This window comes from Ambystoma mexicanum, chromosome 6p, assembly GCF_040938575.1.
Source record: "Ambystoma mexicanum isolate Mex_15411 chromosome 6p, UKY_AmexF1_1, whole genome shotgun sequence".
NCBI classification, from domain to species: Eukaryota; Metazoa; Chordata; class Amphibia; order Caudata; family Ambystomatidae; genus Ambystoma; species Ambystoma mexicanum.
Window position 1 is genome coordinate 241,715,023 of NC_090935.1, and position 24,158 is coordinate 241,739,180.

General features: G+C 44.7%; 1 protein-coding gene across 4 annotated transcripts in view; it reads left to right on the forward strand.

Moving 5' to 3' along the window:
• The window catches only part of CTIF (cap binding complex dependent translation initiation factor), a 1,422,510-nt gene that overhangs the window by 886,034 nt on the left and 512,318 nt on the right, over positions 1-24,158 (forward strand). For all 4 annotated transcript variants that reach the window (XM_069626949.1, XM_069626950.1, XM_069626948.1 and 1 more), the window contains one exon: positions 7,546-8,062. In XM_069626949.1, coding sequence (XP_069483050.1) covers positions 7,546-8,062 — 517 coding nt within the window. The remainder of the gene's footprint in view (positions 1-7,545; positions 8,063-24,158) is intronic.

Genomic DNA, 24,158 nt, shown 5'->3' on the forward strand with positions numbered 1-24,158 from the left:
CAGGTGGACACATTTTATTTCTAAAAAATCACCTGGAAATTATCTTAATAATGACACATAAATGAATGCAGTCCAGCTTGTGGTTGCTGAGAAAGAATGCATCAGGTATGATAGTCCTTTTAAACTAATGGGAAATCTGCATGTGTATGCACATCTGAGCTCGCCTTCCTCTGGGTCATTTGCCATTCCTGTACAGCATGTGACCTGTTATCTGAAGTTCACTATGTTTTCAATCTGCAAACCACCTATTTTCTTGTGTTTATTCAGAGTTCAGCTTCCCTTGATTGCACAGCTCCTCTCCACATTTCAGTCAAGCACAGACTGTCATTTGTCATTCAGTTGTTTGAAGTGGTTGGGCTGCAGGTTGTAAATAGCTGGGATGCAAGAGCTTCACAATAATTCTCTTTCTAGACCAGAAGGCCAACAAGCACCCAGTTGGGGTGGGGGGGGCGAAGTCCTTTGTGAAGTATGCCCAACAACAAGCAAATTGGTCTGCCTTGGGCCTAAATGAAATTTACCTATGACCCATGGAAACAGTGGCCTTTTCTTTTCAATTGTTGCCGGTATTTTTCAAGTGAAGCATAAAATACATTACATCTTGTCAACACACACTAAGTATTTTCCCTGATATCCTTATTTTAGCAGCAGAACATTTTTCAGATGTCTTGCTTTAAATCTCCACACAGACACGCACTTGCAAAGCCATTTTAGTGTCAGTGTTTGAAAATCCTGCTATTCATGTAAAAGGGACCTTTGAATTTCTTCTGCTACTGTGAATCAAGTCTGCTTTTCAGTAATGTCAGATAGGCCTTTCGATTTCCAATGCTTGGACTTTTCACAAAGCGCTTCCTTGTGTTACTTGCAGAAACCACAATAGACTGCCTTGGTATGCCCATTTACAGTGTGAAGGTTTTTGAAGGCTGGCAGGTCATTTGTCCACTGGGCCCTTCAGTTTCCTTTGTCGGGGCCTTTTGATTAAACATCACAACCTAATAACAATGGATATTCTTTATTTATAAGAAATGATTAGATTTTTTTTAATGGTATTCCGCATAACGAGACCAAGATAGTAATGTGGTCAAAGCTTCTTGTATCGAATGGTATCTTCAAATGTGAGAAGAGAGGGCTTTCCCAGACCAAAATGTAATGCATTAGCATCCTTGGAAGGATTAAGACCTGCACCTAAAATCTCAAATTGGATATTAAGAAAAATTCCATGACTTTCTTTTTTGCAGGGATCACCACAACCATGGAATTTCTTGTGCAGAAAATGGTTTTTGGTACTGCTTACCTTTGTTCCCCTATTGGTGGAAGGCCACCAGAAGACAGCTAATTGAATAACTAGTAGATCTTTTTGAACAATTTGAAAGACTAGGTAACGACCCTACGGCACCAAGTGGAGAATGGGTTTGGGTGGATCTGTCGCGTGACGGTAACCCAGTGCTTATTTCTGAGCAGTGTAATGGTCATTGTTCTGCAAACCTGCTGCTAATGGGAAATGTGATGCTTGTTTTGTGCCTGTGCAGTCAGTCTCTGAAACGTGCACTGTTTAGTGCTGCCCCGAGCACAATGTTGCCAATGCCTTTTGTGAGCTGGTGTAATCTGACTCGTATGAAACTAGTGTCACCTCCTCATTAAAGATGACAGACTGACATGTCCCAAACAATATTTTGCTAATTCGCCACTGTTGCAAGCTTTTATCTCACCCTAGACAGTGACCTTTAACTGCCCCCATAGCCTGGCAATGTGCCCACTTTAGGTGTTAGTAGGGGCAAGGTGTTGCCTCAGGTATTGCATCTGTCTAGATCTTGCCCTTATGTAAATGTTAAAGGTATTTGTACTGCGCACCGTCACCAACGGAATTGGTCCCCAGGCGCTCTGGCGGATCTGCAAACAAGGACAGGTGAGGCTTAGTAGGGTGAAGAGGTACTAGGTAAGTGGTGGTGTCTTGTTGGCAGCTTCAGTTCGGTTTTCACTGTCCTCTGAGCTTGGGTGTGAATATCGGATCGATGGGAGTCTTCATGTGCTGTTTGCTGTGCGAAGAGGTGGTTGTGTGGATTTTTGTTTAAGCGAAGTATGCTACAATTTGAGCTTTTTGTGTTAGTGGGTTTTATGTCTTAGTCTTTGTATTTCTTGTTCTACATATCTGATTGTCCTATGCAGTTGCCGTTTTTAGTCTGTCTGTCTAATTGTTAGGAGTGACAGCATGGCAAGTTTCCAACTGTGCTATTTCTGACCTTAGTGTACCAGGTTGAGGCGCACATTGTCCCCCACTCTGGTATTGGTGCTGTATTTTACAGTCATCCGCTCCCTTCCTACCTATTTCCTGTCTATGATCCATTGCTGCCTGTGTTTGCTTTGTCGGCTAAGGTGTTGTTGATATGTCATCCTTGCCCTTCCCTCCTGATCTCTTTGTGATCGTTCTTTAGTATGATTCTAGCTTATCTATATTTCAATTGGTGAAGAGATATGCCGTAGATTGTTCTTCCCTTCCCTCAGTTTATGGCAGCTAGCTTAGGGAGATGGGGAGGATCTGTTTCCTCTGAGTATTGTTTCAGCTGAGTATGTGCCCCCATAGGCATTCCTTCTAGTTATGGGGTGAAGAGCCACGATTTGAGTAGTTGTCTGAATAGAAGATGATCTCTTGTGTTACGTATGTTCTTTGGTAGCTTGTCCCAGTTTTTTGGGGCAAGGTGAGAGAAAGAGGTTCCTCCGAATTTTCTTTTTTTGTATGATTTTGGTTCCAAACGGATGTTGCTGCTAGATCTGAGTAGTCTTGTTGGGTGCTAGACGTTTATTTTCTCTCTTAGGAACTTTGCGCCTTGGCCATGGATTGCACTGTGCGTTATGCACATTGATTTGAACTTTATTCGTGGTTTTATTGGAAGCCAGTGTAGCGTTTTCAGAGCTGGTGTGATGTGTTCTCTTTGCTGCAGTTTCAGGAGCAGTCTGGCTGCCGCATTTTGTATGCTTTGGAGTTTATTTTAGAAGTCATTCTGGAATGCCCAGATATAGGCTGTTGGCGTAGTCTACTCTGGACATGATGAGAGCGATGACGGTGAGTGGTTTGTCGGTGAATGAAAGGAATGATAGGATCCTTTTTTTACTGCTTGCAGTAGAAAGAAGCATTATCACGGTTTCTACTTGTTAAATATTTTTCCAGATTGCAATAGAAGTATTACATTTTGAAGTTAACTGTTCGTTTTGAAAGCCTCCCAGTGTCTTTGTTGCGGTGACCATTTTTCTGGTTGTATTGATTTATTTATAATTGTAGACCGATTCCATCTGTGCACCGTTGGTTAGCTGTGGCAGGCTGTGAATTTACAGTTCAGAGAACAAGGTGTCTAAAATGGTGATCACATCACCAAGCCCACCTAGTGGTGAACTAAGTAAAACAAAAAAGAAATTGAAATATAATAACTAAGCTGACAAACCTATCCCTCTTTTACTCCAGTGGAACTCATCAAAAAGAGGCTCAAACTCCAGCTGCTAGCAATCACCCACTACCCGCTCCCCAAAACGTGCTGTACCCTTCTATCCAGACTAACCGCACAAGCCACCACTCGTGTCTTCTGCCCTCAGTAGTAGTTTGCTAATTTGTGGATATAGCTGGAGTATAGCTCAGGGGCAACATGCTCACCTTGGAAGCAAGACAACAACAACACAGGTTCGAACCCGGGTCCGCGCTTAGAAACCTCCGGGTATTAAGCAGGTTATAAATATTCCTGTAAAAGCGCCTCCCTGCTCGATGCCCCCGGGCTGTGTGAGTGCTTTAAAAATGCAAATATATAAAATAAAAAGTACATACTTGGGTGTAGGCTCTCAATGTTAAAAAATGTGATGTCTTCCATTCTCTGTCCTTGGTGTATGTTCACCTCTTCACCACCAGGTATGCACCCCTCAATGCTCTTATATAAAGGTACCTCACCATAGGGCAGCCTCTACTCTCTTTTATTGCCTACATTGTAAATCACTTCTGTTTGAAATGGTCCCTGTACTTAAATAACCACCAATTCAAAACGTGCAAAATTAGCTCTACATAAGGTGGTGTAATGCGCCTGGCACTTTTTTATGTACATATTAAAGTGATTATTCAGATGTGTCTGAGCCACTCTACTCGGGTAGTGCGGTTGATGGAAGCTGGAGTGTTTTGGGGGTGCTCAGCGTGGCATCGGGAAGGTCTGTGTCACTAGAATGTGACGGTGGTGGCACATGTGAGTCGCTAGAAAATAATTTTGTTCGGAGGGGATTTGTAATGCTCTCAGGGTATACTCTGATGAGTTCATTTTTTTTTTTTTATGTGACTGGCCTATGGCTGTGCAGTGCAGAAATAGACTTGATTCCTTAGGAAGTTAAGTTCGGTGCTTCAGTGGGATTTGACATCTTGCTGGGTTTTACACGATCATTAAATGTATAAATAAATACCAGCATAAGCCCATTAAGTCGGTCTTCCATCCTCAAGGGCCCATCTGTGGTGGTAGGCATTCCCGGAGATTGACGGGCGAGGTGAAAGGTTATTGCAATGCTGCGGCTGTGTTGAAGGCGGCACCTACCATGCCCGGGTCTTGAGTTGAGCCAGTCAGTCACCAGGACACACACATGACAGATGCCGTTCCTCATAAAACACACCCAGACAAATTCATTCCAGCTTGGTGTTTTTCACGCCTTGGCGGAGTAAATGGAGACGTTCTGTGGAGATGGGACCAGTGACAGGGTGTGCGGAGGTTTTATGGCCTTTTCAAAGTCTAGAAGAGCTATTTTGCCCCATGGCCTTTGAAACCCCGGCTGCAGAATTCTAGACAGGGTCTTAAGAGGTCAGGGTGTTGATGTGGTGTTGGGGACATCGCAATGTTTGTCGTGTGTCACGCTTTCCACCCACTTACTGCAAGCAGTAAACACATCAGAGCAGGGACACCTCCTCCCCTACCCCCCCCTCCCCCCAGCCTGTGGTGACGGAGCGGCTCAAGTTACTTTTTCGGCCAATACTCCTGGCAATGCGCAGGGGCCAGAAATGGCTGGGTGGACAATGTTACGTAAAGTTTACAATGGGGCCCCCAAAAGTAGGGGAACTCTTTGCACTTGGGCACGCATGGAGCAAAATCCTTTTGCATCGTGCATAGTGGGATGATGGAAGCTTCTCATAAATGTTGCATGGCATACATTATGCACTCTCTCACCTGAATATGCAATGCAATATCAGTGGTTTGCTAATTGCTTCAACACCGCTAGTTCAAAGATGCTGCTGAAGCCTGAGTTAGCAATCATCCACCCATTCGGTTAAAATGTATATATTTATTTAATATTTATTATCAGCGGACCACGGGTGGGGAAGGGGCGCTTTCCCCCATCCCCCAGTGGCACTTTTAGAGCCAGACTAGGACATTTGGCAGTGGGACACCTCTCCAGTTCAAGGTGTCCTGCTGGCAGGACAATGAGGGTGCCGAGCACGGTGTTCCTGCTCGGCACCTTATTGTCCTGGCACAGAGCATTACAATGGGTGCCATTAGAAATGAATGGGAGGGAGGGGGGACTTCTGTCCCTTAAGAAATGTGAATGGGGGTGATCAGAAATGAGAAGGGTGCGTAATACTGCATGTTTTAGCAAATAATGACCATGGCTTCAAAACCCAAGGGGGATTTGTTAGGCTGGCATTAATCTGCCTGATGCTATTGTGACTTTGCATGCAGGATGGGGAGAGTAAAACTAAAGCCATACTCTTATTGGACAACATATTTCTATGACGATGCATGTAGTGGATAGTTTATTATGAAAGGCTCGTTTATTATGTAATGTGGTTTGCTTCCAAAGCATTGCTATGAAGTATTATTGAAGCACATGAAATGCAAAGCAACACCTTAATAAATATCTGTACCAACTAACCCTGGGAAGACGTGTTCAGATGCTTAAATTAACATTCTGATTTCACCATTTAACTAAAGTGTGTGATCCTGGGCAAATCATTTTACCTCAAGGTGTGTTATCTGCAGCACCTGTAAGCGATTCACTTCATATCTTATGTTAAAATATTATGCTGTTATTAAAAAAAGCCTAACCACTATAGAGTTGCTCCGTATATAATGATAGTGCAATTAGGTATTTTACACCATAAAGTTATTTGCCACTTGGCTTACTTATGGCAATTTATTCTAAAGTCGCTTCCATGGTGCCTCCAAGTATCAAAGACTGATGATGCTCCTTGCAATGTCCATTTCTGTGAAGACACTTCTGTTGTTGCAATCCATATGCACATCTGGAGGTTTGCATGTATGTTTCCCCACAGAGCTCTAATAGATGGGTTTCCTGCATCTGTAATGGTCCTGCAGTTGTATTGTTTTTTCTTATGTGTTAAAATGCCATCTTCCACTAATGTTACCAAAAAGGTTGATCGGCGCAGGCGCAAATGAGACCGTATGGAATCACACGCACTGCATTTGAAGGGGGAAAAGTAGCAGCGCATTTTATGTGGCTCGCCCCCTAGTCACCCACCCCCCCCAACCCCTCTCTTGCAATGCCGGATACTCCCCTGATTAGTATTCATTGCAATATGTTTAAAAGTGACATAACGTTTTTACAAAGATTAACACTGCATCGATTGCAGGATGCAGTCTCATTGACTGACGGCGTCCGCTATTGTGCGCGAGTCTCTTGAGATGTATGCCGATTACGGACAAATAATTATTAGTGGGAAACCGGTCTGAAATCACTGTTTCTGTAAGGCGATCGCTAACGATTCTGCAGCTAAAATACCATACAGTGGCCAAACAAATAGATAATAATAACTGGAAATTTCAAGAACTACCGTTTAGAAACCAATCGTACTCCTAGTGAAATAATTCTCGAAATGCTCTAAAACTTAGGTTTTGACAAAAAATTGTAATACAATTTGTTGCAATATTAATTTGTTATGTGCCTTGAGGACGACCTTTTGTAGAGTTGAAACACGTGTCGGCGTGATGTATGTGCCATTTACATCCACTAAATTTGTATGTTGACATTGATTCAAGCAGGATGTATGTGTTACTTACATCTACAAAACATGTTTGTTGATTTTGACATTGCCAATCTGTATGAATAACAATACAGAAGTTTAAATACTTACTTTGCCTCAAGGTTTTTTTCTCATTATTTTCTTGAACTACCAATACACCATCTATTATTTGAGTGGTTAAATGCAAAGATATCACTGGATGGTAGAGTTCAGCCTGTGAGGTCAGTACTTTCCCTCACATTTGCATTATATAGGCGGTAGTGGAAAATCGCCTAACTCACCACACGGCTGCAGCTAGACCTTAACTCACGTTTATACAAGATTCTACCTTCCTTTTGCTGTGCGCATACCCACATTGGGGGCTTTTTGTTTCCACAAACCTTCATAGACAGTTGGAACTAGCCTACATTTTAAAAAGACAACGTGGAGGGTGCGTTCGTGATTGTAGTGTCTCTAAGCAGGAAAGGCCACCTTGCTCTCTTGTGACCTCTGCTTATTCTGCTGGGAATAAACTGCTTTGTCCCACAATTTTAATGGGGTGTATTTTTGTTTTTCAGGAAACAGCAAAGGCTACAGGGTGGCAACAAACAGCAGCAGCAGCAACAACAGCAGCCGCAACAACAACAGCAGTCACAGCAACAGCAGCAACAGCAGCAGCAGCAACAACAACACACAGAGCATCAACCAGGCCCCACCAAGCACACACGGGAGAACCAAAAGTTGTACCAGGCCGGCCAAGGGCCCCATTCGTCAGCGAGGCAAGGCCCCCATGGCTACAGCCAAAACCGTCGATGGCACCACAATCGGAAGCACTCGCCCAACGACAAAGACACTCACAGGAACGGCAAGGAGGCAGAGACTCTGAAAATTGAGGATGCCTCGGTTTGCACAACACACGTCCGCCTGGAAATGCGTGGAAGCCCGGAGGCGGCAGACAGAGTGTCTCAGCCGGCAGCCACCCAGCCTTGCCAGTCAAAGCGCCGAGACAGTATTCATGACCGGGCAGCGGAGCGGCCCAAAATAAACTTGCTTCAGTCCTCCAAAGACAGGCTAAGAAGGCGACTGAAAGAGAAGGTGCAGTATTTTCGCTGGCGGCTTCTTCGCATTGTTTAATGTGGCAAAAATGAGTGTCTAGCGTCATTTTTTTAAGGCTGTGTTCCTGTTGGCAATATTACATTTAGGCCAGCACGTTCACGTGCAATGATCCTAGTCCTAACCATGTGATCGTTTTCTAAAGATGTGTGTGCCATTTCTTGAGATTGCATTTTCCCCTTACTTCTGACGAAAGTCCCACCTGATCTGGGCTACCTGCTGCGTTAAGAGCGTCCGGTTGTGGGGATAGTAATTATCATGGAACCCTCACCTGTACATGCCGACATTATCCCATTCCATTCGGGTGACCCTAGTCCAGTCCTGGTTTCAAGTTTGCATTCTGTGACCTGCCCTCCTGGATTGCGCGATTATAAACCAAGTTCCAGAATGCAAAATTAAAAACAGATGTGGATCTACGGCTGCTAACGGTGTCTTTTTTTTTCTTAAAAAGAAACATACCATTGTTACGTAGCCCGGAGCAGCGCAGTGTTACTGTCATTGAAGTCCCTTTTCATGTTGATGACATCAGTCATCTGCATAGTAAACGGATTTACAGTGCGTGCCGGCCACGCGCACCAAAAGTACTTTTATTATTATAATTTTTTTAAACCCTTTCAGTACCCATGTAGAGAACTGCACGGTTGCTAAGGGCAATATTAACCTCTCGGTAATGGCACTGCCGCTCTCGCTAAGAGAACCTCGCAGCCTCAATATGTCTCTAACCAAGGCTATATTCACAAAACAATGACCATTTGAATTGCCGTGGGTAATTGCTGTTTTGGACAATTCTTTATGCATAATTCAGTTCTTTCTAGCATACAGGACACTCCAACAGTATGGGTGTGGAGCTACACCTAGAAGTGGGTGCAACAGGCTGTTGTGTGTCTTTGGCCAAGTGAGAAGCATCAGACAAGCTACCTGCCGAGGTGTGCGTTGCTATTTGCACCCCCAGGCAAGCGACCCAGGATGCCGATAGCAGTTTTTTTTAAAGGAAGTGCGGATAAGCGCTGAGCTTCCACACTAAATTCCCTTAAACCAACTACAAAGATGGCCATCATGGACATGGAAACGGGTTGCCTTTTCGCTGTCCACAGTGATATCTGAGAGCATCAAGCGGCCATGGTGATGGAACCATTCCCCCGATAAGTTGTGGATGATGGGCGGGGAGGTGCGATATGAGGGACATACGGTGGCGGATGAGCATGTGTAGTGGGTTGGGGCAGCAGTGGGTCGGGTATCATAGGTAAAATGGTGGTTTGGAAGATAGTGGCCTGTGTAGTATGCAGGCTTTGCCAGTATATCCCATGTTCGCCGCCACCTGATTGGCTAGCACTTCGACCCAGGGTGCTAATGCCCAGTATAGAATCCTGGGTGAACGGGGAGGAGTTTCCTGTCCCTGCTTAGATTTCCATTGGTGGAAACTTCTACTCGGTAACACCGGTTAGAGTGGATCGAAGTACATTGGCTAAATTAGCCTGCTCTCCAGGACTGCAAGCTCTGAACGCCAGTTTGCTATTGCGAAGCCTGTATAAAAAGAGCAGATCTGGCCAATTTGAAGTAGGATTCCAGCTGGTTTAAAGTTAGATGGATTTTTAGGGAGCACACGAACATCTGGAAGAGACCAGAAATATGATGTTTGTGGTACACGGAAGCTTTCGTGGCGGGGTGGCTCCATATTAACTCTCGCACATGGCCGAGGCATGTCTGCCTGGCGGCTCATAGGAAATCCAGTCAGAAATGGCCGCACAGGTAGAGTAGGGATGGATTGTGTAATCCTTTGGCCCTGGAGTTCATTACCCGGCATGTATAATAACCATCAGAGGATTCTATTCTGTAAGGAGGCCATATATGTTGAAAGGTTCGAGTGTTAACCGGTTTCACATTTATACACACATCTTGAATCTATGATCTTCGTTCTTCTCTCTAAAAGACCTTCACTTCTATTTTGTGTATTCTTATTGTTCGAAATAACATTAATATTTGAACCCACTAGGTATTGTTAATCACCCTTACCCTTTAATCAAGGCTCATATGTTTGCATTTTTGTAAGATATTTAATAATAATAATTAGATCACTGTATCTGTGTTGGTTATCTCTTGTACTAAGGGCCTTACTTATACAGGAGTCACCCAGTAACGGAGCAAACATTCTTTCATTTTCCCCTTGTGATGATTTGTATCGGTACATCTTTTATCTGGATGTCATGAACTGCCGGGTCCGTCCCTTCTGGACGTCCTGGACGCTACGCCAGCGCTATGCGGCATCCATTATTCCCTCCAACGTGGCCGCCCTTAATAGGGATCTGAACTCTGCGGTCCAGCCTCCTGGATCCGTACACGGCGTGCCTTGAAAAGTCCCGCCCCTGCTTTAGACGGTGCGTCTTAACGCTCCGTGTACCGGTGCTCAGCACAACTTGTTTGTTTCTTGGCAAACACCTCCCGAGCTAACCTTGTGCTTTTTAATTCCTTTATTTTCCTTTCTGGTCCTGGTGTGCTGCCCGCGTGCCTCCTCCCTTCCATTCGGAAGCCGCTCGTCCTTACTGATTTCAGTGTCTGCGATCCCAATCCCCTTCCTGGTATAATTCTTCCCGTTTAAATCTATTTCTCCACCAAGAATCTCGTTTTTACACCCGAAAAAATAATTTGACTGCTAGATTAGAAAAATTGACAGTTAACTACTCCCTCTTTAAAATCTTTTCTAGCGCCTCAGTTAGCCTGTTTGATGCTTTGACTCTCAAACTACACCGGTAAAATCATACAAGTAGGGCCTTTTATCATTTAACACGTTTTTCCTAAAAAATAAAAAAAAAGTCTGGAAATTACTTTTACAAATTCGTTTAACCAAATCCTTACATTTTGTCCTCATATGGGACAGATCGTTTGAGGCTAAAATCGTCAGATGCATATTATACAAAAACTGATTTAAAATCCTTTTATTTTAATCTGTGTGGTTTTAAATAATAATATTTGAGTAATATCCCATTTAAACAGATGTATTTGATCATTGTGCAACCTGTGGAAAGGCGCAGTGAGGACATAGATGGGTGGAGACATGTCCCTGCTGCTATGCAAACGAAAGTGCTGTTCCTGTGATACAGCACCTTGGGGAGCACTATCATCTGCACTACTTAAACCTCACTCCCACGAGAATTCCCAGCCAATGGGAAAGTGGAGATGGTGCAGCAGCCTCTCTAGCCAAATGGTCATTTTCAGGGCAATGCATTACTTTGTGCAGGAGAGTGGAAAGAACAGAGCAGGAAAGGGGTTTACAAAGAAACTCTGGCATTGTGGGATGGAGACAATCAGAGGACAATGGGGACCTTGCACTCTTGGCCATATTTTCAAAATCCACATTTTTTAAAACCCTCCCTTTTCATAGATAAACATATTGCTATTTCTGAACATTTCACTTTGCTGCACCAAAAAAAAACCGATCACGTGTGTGCATTTACATTTCACTTTGCTGCACCAAAAAAAACGATCACGTGTGTGCATTTGTTTCTGTGACAAAGTCAGTACACGGACCATGTCCAGAGGAGTTTACGGACCTTCTCAGCCTGGGGTGGATACCTACCAGGGAACAAGTCAGAACCATTCCTACCATAGAGGGAGATAGAGGGAGACGGTGGCAATTGGGGGAGACCCAGTTCCTGTCCCCGCCCTAATTACTTGTATGTATTTGAACAGTACCACTGTGGATCACCCCATACCTCTTTACCAAAATGCTGTCAAGTTTTTTTTTTTTTTCCATTGCACGCAACAACCTAAAGGTTGTGGGGGTCACCCGCTATATAACCGCCAACCAGAGCCTCCTGGAAGTCTACTCCAGTTACAAGATCTCTTCGACCACTAGGAACTGGGAGTGCTGCTAAGCCGAGCAGCGGAGAGCCCATGCAGCCGCAAGGAATGCCGTGTGCTGACAGCAGCATGCGCGTGATCCAGCAGCTGCAACACAGCTCCCCTACGTGGACTAGTAGAAACTTGCTGTTGAGCGGATTTCTGACAAAGAAACCAAAGACATTACAAAATTTACCAGAACATAGTCACAGCGTGGCCCCCTGAAACTGAACAGGACACATGCCATTGTTATCCTGGCACATTGGACACAAGAGACAAAAAGGGGAAGAGCGTAACCCTCTATTTATGTATCCTAGCATTTGAAACACCTCCCAGATGGGGAAGACAAGGCGACAATAGCCAGGAGTAGAAGACCAATGGGAGAAGTAGAGGGTGGACAAGAAGGATTATGGCAATGAGGAAGGTGTGGGTTCCATGGGTTAGGTCAGATGAGGAGGTGGGCCGAACATAAGGCCAGAAGGGAGAAGGATGGTGGATGAGAGTGCAGAGATAATTTGCAGAGAGGATGAGGTCTTGGTTGGTGAGAGCAAGTGGTGTACTGTGTTGTACATGTAAGAGGAGTGAGTGAGAATGTTGCAGTGTAGAGGGTGAGTGGAAGATGACTAAGTGTGAAAGGAGGCTGATTGAGTAAAAAGTAGACAGGCGAACAGTAGTGGAATGGGGAAGAGTAGCAGGGGAGAGAATAGGAAGGAGTAACATTGGAGGGTGGATGTAGAGTGCAGAAAGAGAGACACATCGGAGGGACAGAAGATGGGTGGAAGAGAGGTAAGAACAGCAGTGAGAGATGGGAGAGTAACATTTGGCGCAAAAGGAAGAGGATAGATTGGGGCTTGATTGTCTGGAAGGCGCAAACCTCACAACTCCTTAGAACTAGCTCGACTGTAGTGTGCACCCCATCTAGGAAGTCCTACAGGGGGGGTAAGATAATTTAGGTAATTGCTTTTACACCCTAATGTAGGGTAAAAACTAGATGGTAGGTGTAAATGTGCAATAGATACTAACTTCGAGAGTAGGGTTAGGGAGGGTCATGCTTTATCAAGATGAGCGGTACGCTTCTTGGATCCCCTTGCACAAAACGAAATAAAATCTCTGAAATGTTTTTGGGAGTTGGTGTGCTATCGAGGCCATCTTTGACACATTGTCATCATGAGATCTTGCAGGTCCCGATACAGAGGTTGCCCACAGCTGCACAGAATGTTGATGGTAGCACCACAACCAGGGTAACCTCCACGGCCACGGGGTGCAATCTATATGGGCACAAAGTAGTAATTATTCCACCAAAGGACAAGGCCTTGGTCCAGACTGTCTTTCAAGAGGTGATACCGGAGCAGAGGTATGGGAGAAACACCCCATTGGTGTTTATTGGCCAATAAGCATTCCATTGACGTGGGAGATGGCATTGTCAATGGAGATTATCACATAGAAGTGAGTCATCCTCTCCAACCCGGGGAACCTTTCTTACATCATCCCCTCCGGCAAACCAATGGCACTACTGGTATGTAAAGGGATCCTCGTACCAGAGATTGAAGAGGTGGAAACATTGGTTGAGACAGAGCGAGCAGATGCTTAGTTTGGGGTGGCACAAGAAGAGAGCTTTGTTCTGGGAATTCCAATGTCATGCATCTACAGAGTTTTCAGAAGCTCACATTACTGGTCCGCTTGTAGAAAAAGAACTTTGTGCCAGGAGCTGAGAGCTGAAATTTAAAGACACCACGTTTTGCTGAGAAGAGGGGACTTCTATATCAAATTGATGTAAATCCAGGAGACGAATGAACCAACTATCACCACCTTATTATTTATTTTCCTGTTTAAAATGCAGACCTAATTCGAGAGCAGTGGAGCAGTGTTAAGAAAGATTTCATTTATGTGCAATTTTCCCTCCATTTCTGGATCCCCCCAACTTTTTGCTTTTGTTTGGCTATCCTAACTAGACTTTTTCCAGTAGAGCCCAGCCTTCAGATGAGCTCCCCTGGGCTTTTGCTCACTTCTTATGGAGAAACTGACATTCCCTTCAGGCTGTCAATACTGGGAAACTGTTTCCCTTAGTCTTTGACTATGTTGCCATTTCTTAGTAACTTTTTAACAGTGCGCAATGTACCTTCCAGTACCGTGCGCTTGGGTCACTTTGTTTTATGGCCCTAGACACCCTCAAAAGATATTTTGTTGATTGTACAAGTGTGCCTGGGATGAACTGATGGCAGCAGTTACTTTTCATAATGTTTTATCTTTTTACTGAGGCAAACCACGTTTACCACGTTTGCTCAAGACTGTGGTGGCAAGGTCTGAAAATGGGCTTGCCTCAAAGTCTTTCGTTCTGTTCCATGGCCATTGGGTCCCTTGCCTTCACCCAGGTCGAGTAACCCAGGTTTTCTTTATTTGGGGCTGCAGCCTCCCGCAAAAACCGATCTCTTTCGCAGGCTTCTGCCAGTCACGTATATGTGCCCAGGAAGCGGTCTGGGACTGTCTGGTCCCAATCCACATTACTGGTGCCAGGATGTCTGGAGTGCGACTGAGACCACTGTGGGCCGTGATTGTTCTGTTTGGGATGCCTCAAAAGAGAGCCGATCTTCTATTGGAAGTCCTCAATTTTGGCGCAAAGCTACACTTGGATAAAGGAAGGGGCTCTGCATCCATTCCAGGTCGATCACCTGTGTTCTGACCAAACTACAGTAGGAGCCAAGCCTCCTGCATGAAGAAACAGACTTGTGAACCCGCTGGAGATGCTTTGGAAGGTTTTGGCACCCTTCGCCCTCTGCTGTTCCGTCAGACCCCTGGTTTCTTCTTCCATCACGAAGGCCTGACGAGGCGCTTCGCCCCTTTGGAGTAATGGGAACAACTCCTGGCTCCCACTGCTTATGCACTGAACAAGCCCCTTCAGAAGTGTTCCTGGGTCATCCAGTGAACTGTCCAGCTCTACCTCGGGTAACCCGCAGCACCACCGCCATCTCAAGTGCAAACCCGAGACTTGGGACATTTCTTGCTTGTCGTTCCGTGCATATTCCTGCCAAATTTCACAGGCCTAGCTCCTCTGGCTCCCACATTAGGAGAGTGTGTAACGCTGCCAGCATTCCACGTTTCCTGTGTGACTACCTGGTGGTGAAGGTCGCTCTAGATCCTTTTCTGCTCTGCTCTCCTGTGCCCTGAAGCCAGCTGCACCATAATTTTCTTCATACCTCCTTCGGAAGCTGAGAAAAGGCAACTGCCCCATCATGGACGATCATTCTCCCCTGCAGCCGTTGAGAGCCAGAGCACTGCGAAACTGCAGGACTCAAACCTACTAGCGACCTTGACTAAACGGGCAAAGTTTGGTCTGGTCTGTGCCGAGGTTTGGTGAGTATTTGCATCACTTAAGTGGCCCCCTTGCACAACAGATCATGTTTACGCATGAGTATCCCCTTAAGGTATTCAAACTTGGCTGGGTTAGCCTGCGCCCCCTAGCTATTCTCACGTTTTGACACTGCTCTGGCACCAATGGCAGGTCCTACTCGAATAGTGGGGAACCAATTATTCATCACCTCAAGCCCCTTCCTGACTTGCTACAGCCCTCCCAATAAGACCCGCTTTCTGCTTCATCTGCGTGATCGTGCGTTTTTATGCACAACTGTACTGTTGAGAACAAGGCCCCCCTCTTCTTAGGGTTGAACTCAAAAGTTAGAGAACGACTGCGAAGAATTGCTTATGCCATTTATGTATTAACTCAGCCCCCTTTTTGCAGGTTGTGGCTGTTTTTTTCACTGTATAGCATTAGGAAAAGTAATGTGTATATATATATATATATTGTAGAGTTTAAGCATATGTGTTATAACTGGTTTTTCATTGCTGTGGTTTTTGTGTCTATTTGGTCCGGCCGACAATAAGTGTATGGATATTTTTCATATACACTTGTCTAAGATTAATTTGTGGTTCATTGCTGTGTGTGCTCATTGTGGGCTTCTGATCACTCTCACCCCTCCTGAGACTTAGCCTTGACCACCTGCAAAGCTACCTAGATTGGTCTGGCTTGTCCAGAAGGTTGCCCTGTTTCACTAAACCGAGGATGGCCTCCTAAATTTCTGTCCACCAGATCAGAGTTTAGAAATCCACCTTAACGCGCTCTGTGCAGTGCGTGAATAGCTAATGTTTGGGCGTGCATCTTTTAACAGTAGAGCAGTACTGTGAGTTTCTGTCTGCATCTGTCTGTGCGCCCATTGGGGTTAGTCCTTGGTATGGTGGTGTTAATTAAAAAGCCACGTTTTGTGATATTTGTGAAATTGGAGATTTGTGGGGACATACTGAGTCGTTACCAGTATTGAGTTCCAGAGGGGGAGTCCTAGCCCAATTCCAGACATTTGGTGGAGCACAGCCTGATGACATCATCGTATAGAGGTCAACCTGGGAAGATAATCTCAAGCACTTAACTGTTGTGTCTGATCAGCTGCAGTAAGTCCATCCCACAGTGAATCCAGCCGAATATTACCTGGCTGCCAAATCATTTGTAAAGTTTCAGATCAGAAATTGTCAAGTGTTAACTCAATTCAAGGTAGAGGCCATACAAAAAGAACCAATACCAATCACCATAAGGGATTTCTGTACCTTCCTTGTTGGCTACTATCGTAAAAGTATCCAGAATTTCTTGGAGACAGCCAGACCATTAACTAACAAGCTTGTTAAGTGGCGCTCTAACATCCTCTGAGACCCACATGCCCAAGAATCCTTCGGTAACCTAAGGCACGCTCTTTGTAAGAGCCCTGTACACTTATGCCAGATACGACCAAATCATTCATATTGCAGATGCTTCATCCATTGGTCTAGGGGAAATATTATCACAGGTACAGGAGGGAGAAGAGAATCCCATTATGTTCATGAGTAGAAAGCTGTTTCACTGTGAAAGAAACTAGCCAGTGGTCAAGCTCTACTGTCTAGCTATAAAATGGGCCATATTTAGTTTGAGATACTACCTAGCAGGGCGGTTTAGACTGATTACAATGACGTGCCATTGGTCTGGATGACGAGAACTAGTTACCAACCCCCACATCCAGAGATGGTTCTCGGCCCTACAGCCATACTACTTCTGAGTTGCAAATGGAGCTAGGACCAAACAAGCACACTGTGGTAAGTCAAAATCAGGAGACCGACAACTCATTGTGCTTTGTAAAATAAATGTTTTATTAAAGTACCAAAACCCTACGCTAAAAGAAAGGAAAGGAAAGGATTCAGAAGGGTGCACGTCAGGATGTCCAACACAATAATGGCAGTCTTTTGTCTAGAATACCTATTTTACCCTGATTCCCGATCCTACCACTAAAAAGGACACAAGTCTGATTTGAACAAAGATATTCTCGAGCCTTCTAGACAAATTATATATTTGTGGCTGGTTTCTGGCCCCCACTGCACTGTCTGTGGATTAAACAAGGGCTTCTGTCCCCAAGTATGGCTTGGATATGGCAGTATGATCACCAGCCAATGTCTCTGTGCTTTTTGCCTGATCTACAATTCAAGCCAAAAAATATTCAATAAATCTCCTTCGGGCTTCCCGCCCAGTGTTGTGTCCCTAAGCCTCCTGGCCCAGTGCACAGTTCAAATCCTATATGTAAGGCGTTTTTTTCAAACGTCTCTGGATAGCAGGTTTTCCTCCAGCCCTGTTCTGTACCCCTTTGGTTCCTACACCTCCCTGGGATCTCGCGTGTCAGACTCCCTCGTGGGGTCAGTTTGCTGGTGGCCCACTATGGGCCCATCTGATTCTCACCCTGCCGGGGGTGGGTCTTGGGTTTCACACCTTTTCTAGGGGTATTGATTTCTCATCCCCCTTGGGATATTTGGTTTCTCACTCCTTCTTGGGGAATATGGATTCACACCCTGTCTTGGGCTATCTGGTTGCTCAGCCAGTCTTGGGCTGTCTGATTCCTCAACCTATATTGGGCTACTTTGTTTTTCTGCCCAGATTGGGCTTATTGGTTCTTCAGCCCCTCTTTGGCTATTCTGTTTTGCACCGTAGGGTATATGGATTCTCACCAGTCTCTCTTGGGCTGTTTGATTTCTCACATCTTCTTGGGGTATATGGATTCTCGTCTCATCTTGAGCTATCTGCTTCCTCAGCCCTTCTTAGGCTGTTTACTTTCTCACCCTCTTTGGGGTATGGCTGGGCATGTTTGTCCTCCTCCAAGTTCCCTGGATGCACCAGGTATGTTTCTTCGTTGCAGTGGCATTCCTTCGGTGGAAGCGGTCTTCTTGGCCAGTGCAGAAACACGGTTCCAGCTTCTCCTCAGTCTTCCGTGTTGGTTCTTCCTGTTGGCTCATGACGGGACTTTGGCGTTGGTTCTAGCAAATACCAGTCGGCCACTTTGCATGCCATCCCATCTCTGTTCCAGTCGGCTGTGCCAAACTACTCCAGCTCCCAGCCTTGTAACAGGCAGTAGTGCTCCATTATCTTTCACCCTCCTCCACTCTCCAGGCTAGCTGCATGGTGCTGCTTTGTGGCTCCGCCTTGAAAGGGGACGTTCGCTCCTGTGTTACTCCACAGGCTATTGTCTTTTCTCCTGCTCTCCTCCCTCTTTGTGTCAGTCTCACAGGACATTTCAGTCCCTCACAGCAAGAGGATGGGACACTCCATCGGTCCTGCGCTTCAGTGAAGGACCAGAAACCACACCAGTGAATCACACCATCCACTTCTCTTGGAATATTTGCACAGTTGTCTCTTGCAATCCCCAAATAGCTAACGAGGACATTGGGTCCCTGAAACAAAGGAGGGTGACACATATCCTTGTTAGGGGATGATCTGTCCTCTAAGGTGGGGGGGGACCACCTCCCTGGAATCCTGCTAGTCTTGTCCCGTATGGGGTGTTAAACTAAGCAGGCTCAGCTCCCTAGTCCCAGAGGGGGTTCTTGAGGAGAGGGAGGGCCAAATTCCCTAGATTCATCACAACACCTAGATAACCACAGGTAGTTAGTGGACAGGGTGACGAGGAGTACTTGGTTGAAAGGGTGGAGGTGTGTGACAATTTCCTTAAGGCTCCATGATGATACTGAGCTGTTGGTCAACTACCCCCTTCTCCTAGAAAGCTCTACTAGGAAGCCTTTGCTCATGCATGTGTGACCACTGTCTCTACTCTCAGGAATCGGGAAGTGTTGCAAGGGTGCCTAATCTCTTTCTATCCCTACTGTAATGGTGCAAAGTTTAAAATGTTTTCTCTAGAGCTATGTGATAATGGAATTGGATATTTGTCTTTACTGTTTCATTGTGCCACTCCAAAGCTTCCAATTATATCAATTGGCTGTTGCTGATAATATTGTTCGGTATTTCATATAATGGTGGACTATTTGCGCATACCCGGTAAGATGGAAGATCATAGTATTTCTTTGTGTACCTTAGGTACCTATGGGAAAATAAGGATGCGCATGCCAGGTATTAGATATATTAAATTGAAGGGTACTATGCAACTTCCAACATAGACCTTAATTCATCCATGTTAATCTAGTTTGATGTAACTGATATTATTTCTAAGGCTAAAGATACTTTTTGGGTAACCAAATTAATCAAGGGTATAGAGGACAGGAAGACATGTCATCCCTGGCTCCCGCCCCCTCACCTCCATCCTATTGGGACAGCAGGAGAAAAGCCCTATGTGGGACACCGGCTTTAATCCCAATACCGTATTGAGTGTATCCGAGAAGGTATGCAATCAGACAACTGTATCTAATGTGCCCTTGCACAGAGAGGGTGGAAGGATGTCTGCAAACATCATTGGATATTGAAGAGCTACAAGTGAAATCTGATGAGAGAGTGGTATCATGAAGGAAAGATACGAAGATGTACTGAAATGATATACAAATACTTAATGAAGATGTAACTAGAATGATAAGAGAAACATGTAATCGAATATTAACAAATCATATGCACCAAAAGAATTAGTGAGTAGAGATGAAGTGAATGTATATATGCAGAAATGCAGGGTAGATGAGACATATAGAAGATTGCTGCAGAAGAAAACATAACTTGGCTAAAGCCGCCATTATGGCAAGATGTATGTCAGACTCGTATTAAAATCAATCAAGCTAACTCAGCGATGGACCAGGGCTGCAGAGTCAGGAGACGCTGGATAAAAACAGCTGTGGGTGAGGAATAGAGGGGTCTCTATTGGCCTGGGATCAAGGATGCCACATCAAGAAATAACTACAAGACACAAGGGGGAGTCAAAAAGGATAAGCCATGTATGTAAGACATATTTCTCTTAGATTAAGCAAAGAAGAAAACATCTGCAAGATCCAAGTATTGGACAATCAAAGATGCGAAAAGCCTACGTCCGGTGGAGCGAGCAAGTCTCTAGAGGCTTAGAGGAGCAGTGACACCCAGTTTAATTCAATCAAATACTAGTAAATAGAAGGTCAAACTGGACAAAATCGTTGTCTCCTCACACGTGATTCAGAAGTCGAAAAAAGGGCTATTCATTAAGCTCTAGACAAAGATAACTGTGTACCCACACTTCCTTGGAAGTCCCAGAAGAGAGAACAGGCTGCAAGGTCAACTACAAAAGAGAAGCCTTGGTTTAGGGGCGGACCGATGAGAGGTGATGGACTAATTTGGCAAGTGGATTGTAGTCTAACATTGTTCTCGGCACCTGGGTTTTATTTTGCTTACGTGCTGCTAACGAGCCAAAAGTCCAAGATCGGGAAAGCATGCCAACCAATCAGAGGGTCTATGTAGCAACATGCTATTTTGCAGAATGCCAACAGTGTGTTACAGGGCCAACCCTCTGTTAGTATTCTGCTATAATCTGTATTATACGTATTCAGAGGTGGTTCAAGGCTTGTGTAGTGATTTGTGTGATGTACATACATATATTTCCTTGTGATGTCTAGGCCTCCAGTATTCCGACGTGTGTGAGGTCATCTGAATGGAATCGTAGGACAAGAGTAGAATGCAAATGCGTGGAGAATTCCTGGAGTGACAGTTGAGTGCCAGCTTACAAGGGGGCTGGTAGATGTTACCTTAAGCTCAGATCATTACATCTATATACGTCTGTATCCACGAAGTACGGAAGTAAAGGCTATAAAATCAACATGGACTGAAGTGTGTTATTGGAGCGCCCACTTCGTTACAGCATGCCTGCCAGATCAGGGGCATCCAGTGATATTACTAATCCTTATGAGATATATTATATGCAAACTTGGGCGTGAGTGTGTGGGCTACAGTTTGTTGTTCACCAGATTGCCCTACTTTATTTTATGCTAATAATAAGGTAGTATTTTGCCATATACTTTGAGTCTGTCTGGTTATTTGGGTCTGAGCCAATCTAGCACAAGAGATGCTTCAAGGTGCTAGAGCACAAGGGCATTTGATATGGCAAGTGCTTGGATGCTTTTAAAGCTTTACTTTGGGGAGAACATATCTCCTTTTGGACTTCTAAGTTGCAAATGCTGTGATAAAGAGACAAGCTTGCTGGCAAAGATGTCATGTGTTGAGAAAATATTAAGTCCTGTGACCGTTGCCTGCTTTTAATGTTGAGTAATTTTAGAAAGGAATTGGAGCTACTACTGAGGCCTGCCATGCTACATATTTTGCTAAACAAGGGTAAACATATTTTAAAGACTGTGACAAATCCTTGGGAGTTATGGCTTTTTATGTTAAAATGTCAACAACACACTAGGCTTCTTTTGATTTTTTTTTCTTCTATATTTTGTTTGGATTCAAAGTGATCAGGGGATACTATCTACTGATGTTAAAGAAATGCATTGTTTTGCTTTGTTTTATGCTTATTTATTTGCTGAACCCCCACCATTCTATGGAAAAAAACGTCTAATAGAATATTTGGATGCCATTGAATTCCCCAAAATTTCTGAGGCTGACCTACAGATGTTGAATTCCCCAATCACTTTAAATGATGGCATAAGGGCTATTCAGTCTCTTAATAAAGAAAACGTTCTGGGCCTTGCTCGTAATGTGCTCTCGTGTTCTGCCTTTTATCCCTGTGGGGAAGGTAAAAGGGTGTCAGGTCTGTGTGGTTACTGTCAATTGCCTGACTCTGCAGGAAGTCTATTACAGGAAACTGATTCCATTGGTCTCCTCTAACATGTAGAATAGAGAAATTCAGTGTGATCATCCATCGTATAAATTATACACCTTCGAATTCTTTTGTGTGTCTAAAAATCATCCCTGATAGGTCATTTGACTATGCTGTGTGTGGCACATGCTTTGGTTATGTCCTGTGATATAGAGTTTCTGGAAACAAGCAGCGAATACAGTATTGAAAATACCAGGTTGTAGGGAACTTTTTGGTGATGGAATTTCACAACTGTAATAGGGAAATGCTGAAGAATGTCTGATGCGCGTCTTGCTGTGCACAAAATCATACCAACGTGTTGGAAATCTAATAAACAAGAGTGTTGGTGGATGGGAAAGTTTGGTCTCACATCTATGCGAATTATGTGCAAGAAGAATCATCGGCCAGAGGAAGCAAATAAGTTGTGGATACGGTGCAAACATTTTACTCCAAAATACATGATGGCACGAGAGGTCACATGGAGATTCTAATTGGGTGACACACATCACTTGGTTATTGGACAATTAAATCTTCCACATCCTTCCCTCTGTGCTTGCCAAGTTAGTCATGTTGCCAAGCTAGAGTCATTTTTCTAAGCCAAATATTATGTTTCCTTGAGTCATAGTTGGCGTGGCACGGTGTTGGTAAGCTTATGGAAGAGTTCCTTTCTGAAGTTTGTAGTTCAATTGTTTTGCACTACATGTGACAATGCCAGATTGTGTGCTCTTTTGTATCCATTTCTGATTTAATGTGTTGCAAGGGATTCATATATTTTCGAGAGTTTAATGTACAAACTGGAAACGTGAATGTGGTCCTACTTGGAAATGAGGCATCAAACGATTCAAAATAGAAACTGGTAATTTGCAAGCCAGCCATCAAGCTGAAAGGAGGGCCACTGCTCTCCTAATCAAGCGGAAAGTGGAACAAGCAAACCAGCAGTCAGAGAATCTGGATTTGATATGATATGATAGGATAAGATATGATAGGTTATTTGTAATGATAGGATAAGATATGATAGGTTATTTGTAACGCGCTTAATACCCAGAGGTTTCTAAGCGCGAACCCGGGGATCGAACCTGTGTTGCTCTGTGTCATCTTGCTTCCAAGGCGAGCACCTTGCCGCTGAGCTATCCTTCTGGGACATTCTGTGTGATTCAAACGAGGAGTTGGGTGGAATAGTAGTTGCTGGGACACTGAGTGCCACAATCGCGGCCCTTGTAAAGGATGGCACGTGTCAGGAGTCAAAACAGACAAGTTGATCCAGTTGCAAGGACTTAAGACTCCAACTATTAAACCTAGTCGTTGCCTAGTTTGAAAGACAGTAAGCCTGCATAAAAAACACAACCTGGTTATAAACTGGAGTTAGTTTCTGTAGTTCATCAGGGAGCTCTGTCGACAGGTAGCAAGAGTCTTGCACAGTGCAGGTGCAGGGCATGCTGAGGGCAGAACCGAGCCCAGCCCGCGTAAATGAAGATGTGCCGTGGTTCCAATAGCCGTGCACAGTACAGGTGCAGGGTATGCCGAGGGCGGGACCAAGCACAGCCCGTGTAAATGAAGATATGCCGTGGTTCGATGAAGGAAAGGACAGCCACACGGATTACAAATAATCATTTTGGATGTCTACAATCCGAAACTGAATCCCTGAGTGGAATGGATTACAAAATACATCTCGGAAATGTGTAGAACAATTGCAGGACACTTGACTAGTTCCAAACTAGAATGGCTGGTGCCCCAGCATCGTCAAGCTGATTGGAGGTCCTAACAAACAGGTGGACGATCTGTTCATGAATTCTTCCCCTGGGACAACGCTGACTCCCTATGTACTCCCTGTGAGCGGCGTACTTCTGATTCACGACATCTGCATTATCCAGAGTGCATATAGGCTGTCCTACAGATAAGCAGGGTAATTCATAGATTTCAGCGCAGAGGCAGTGCACGTGAGCAGCGCAGAGAGGTAGCATGCGCCAGCGTGCGCGCTAAACAGCATTCTGGCGCACCACGTATTCATGGAATATCAAAGCCATTTTGAGCGCTGGCTCAGAGAACATCCCGCAGCAGCAGTTACACCCCCAAGAACGCCCTTTGCACAAGGATAAGGCATTGAAATCCCCAATTCAGCGCAAAGGGCCGCCCTAACCCTGCACCAGTTCACAGGGCCGGTACAGTGCATTTGGGGGGTGCGCGGGAATTTTCACACGCGATAG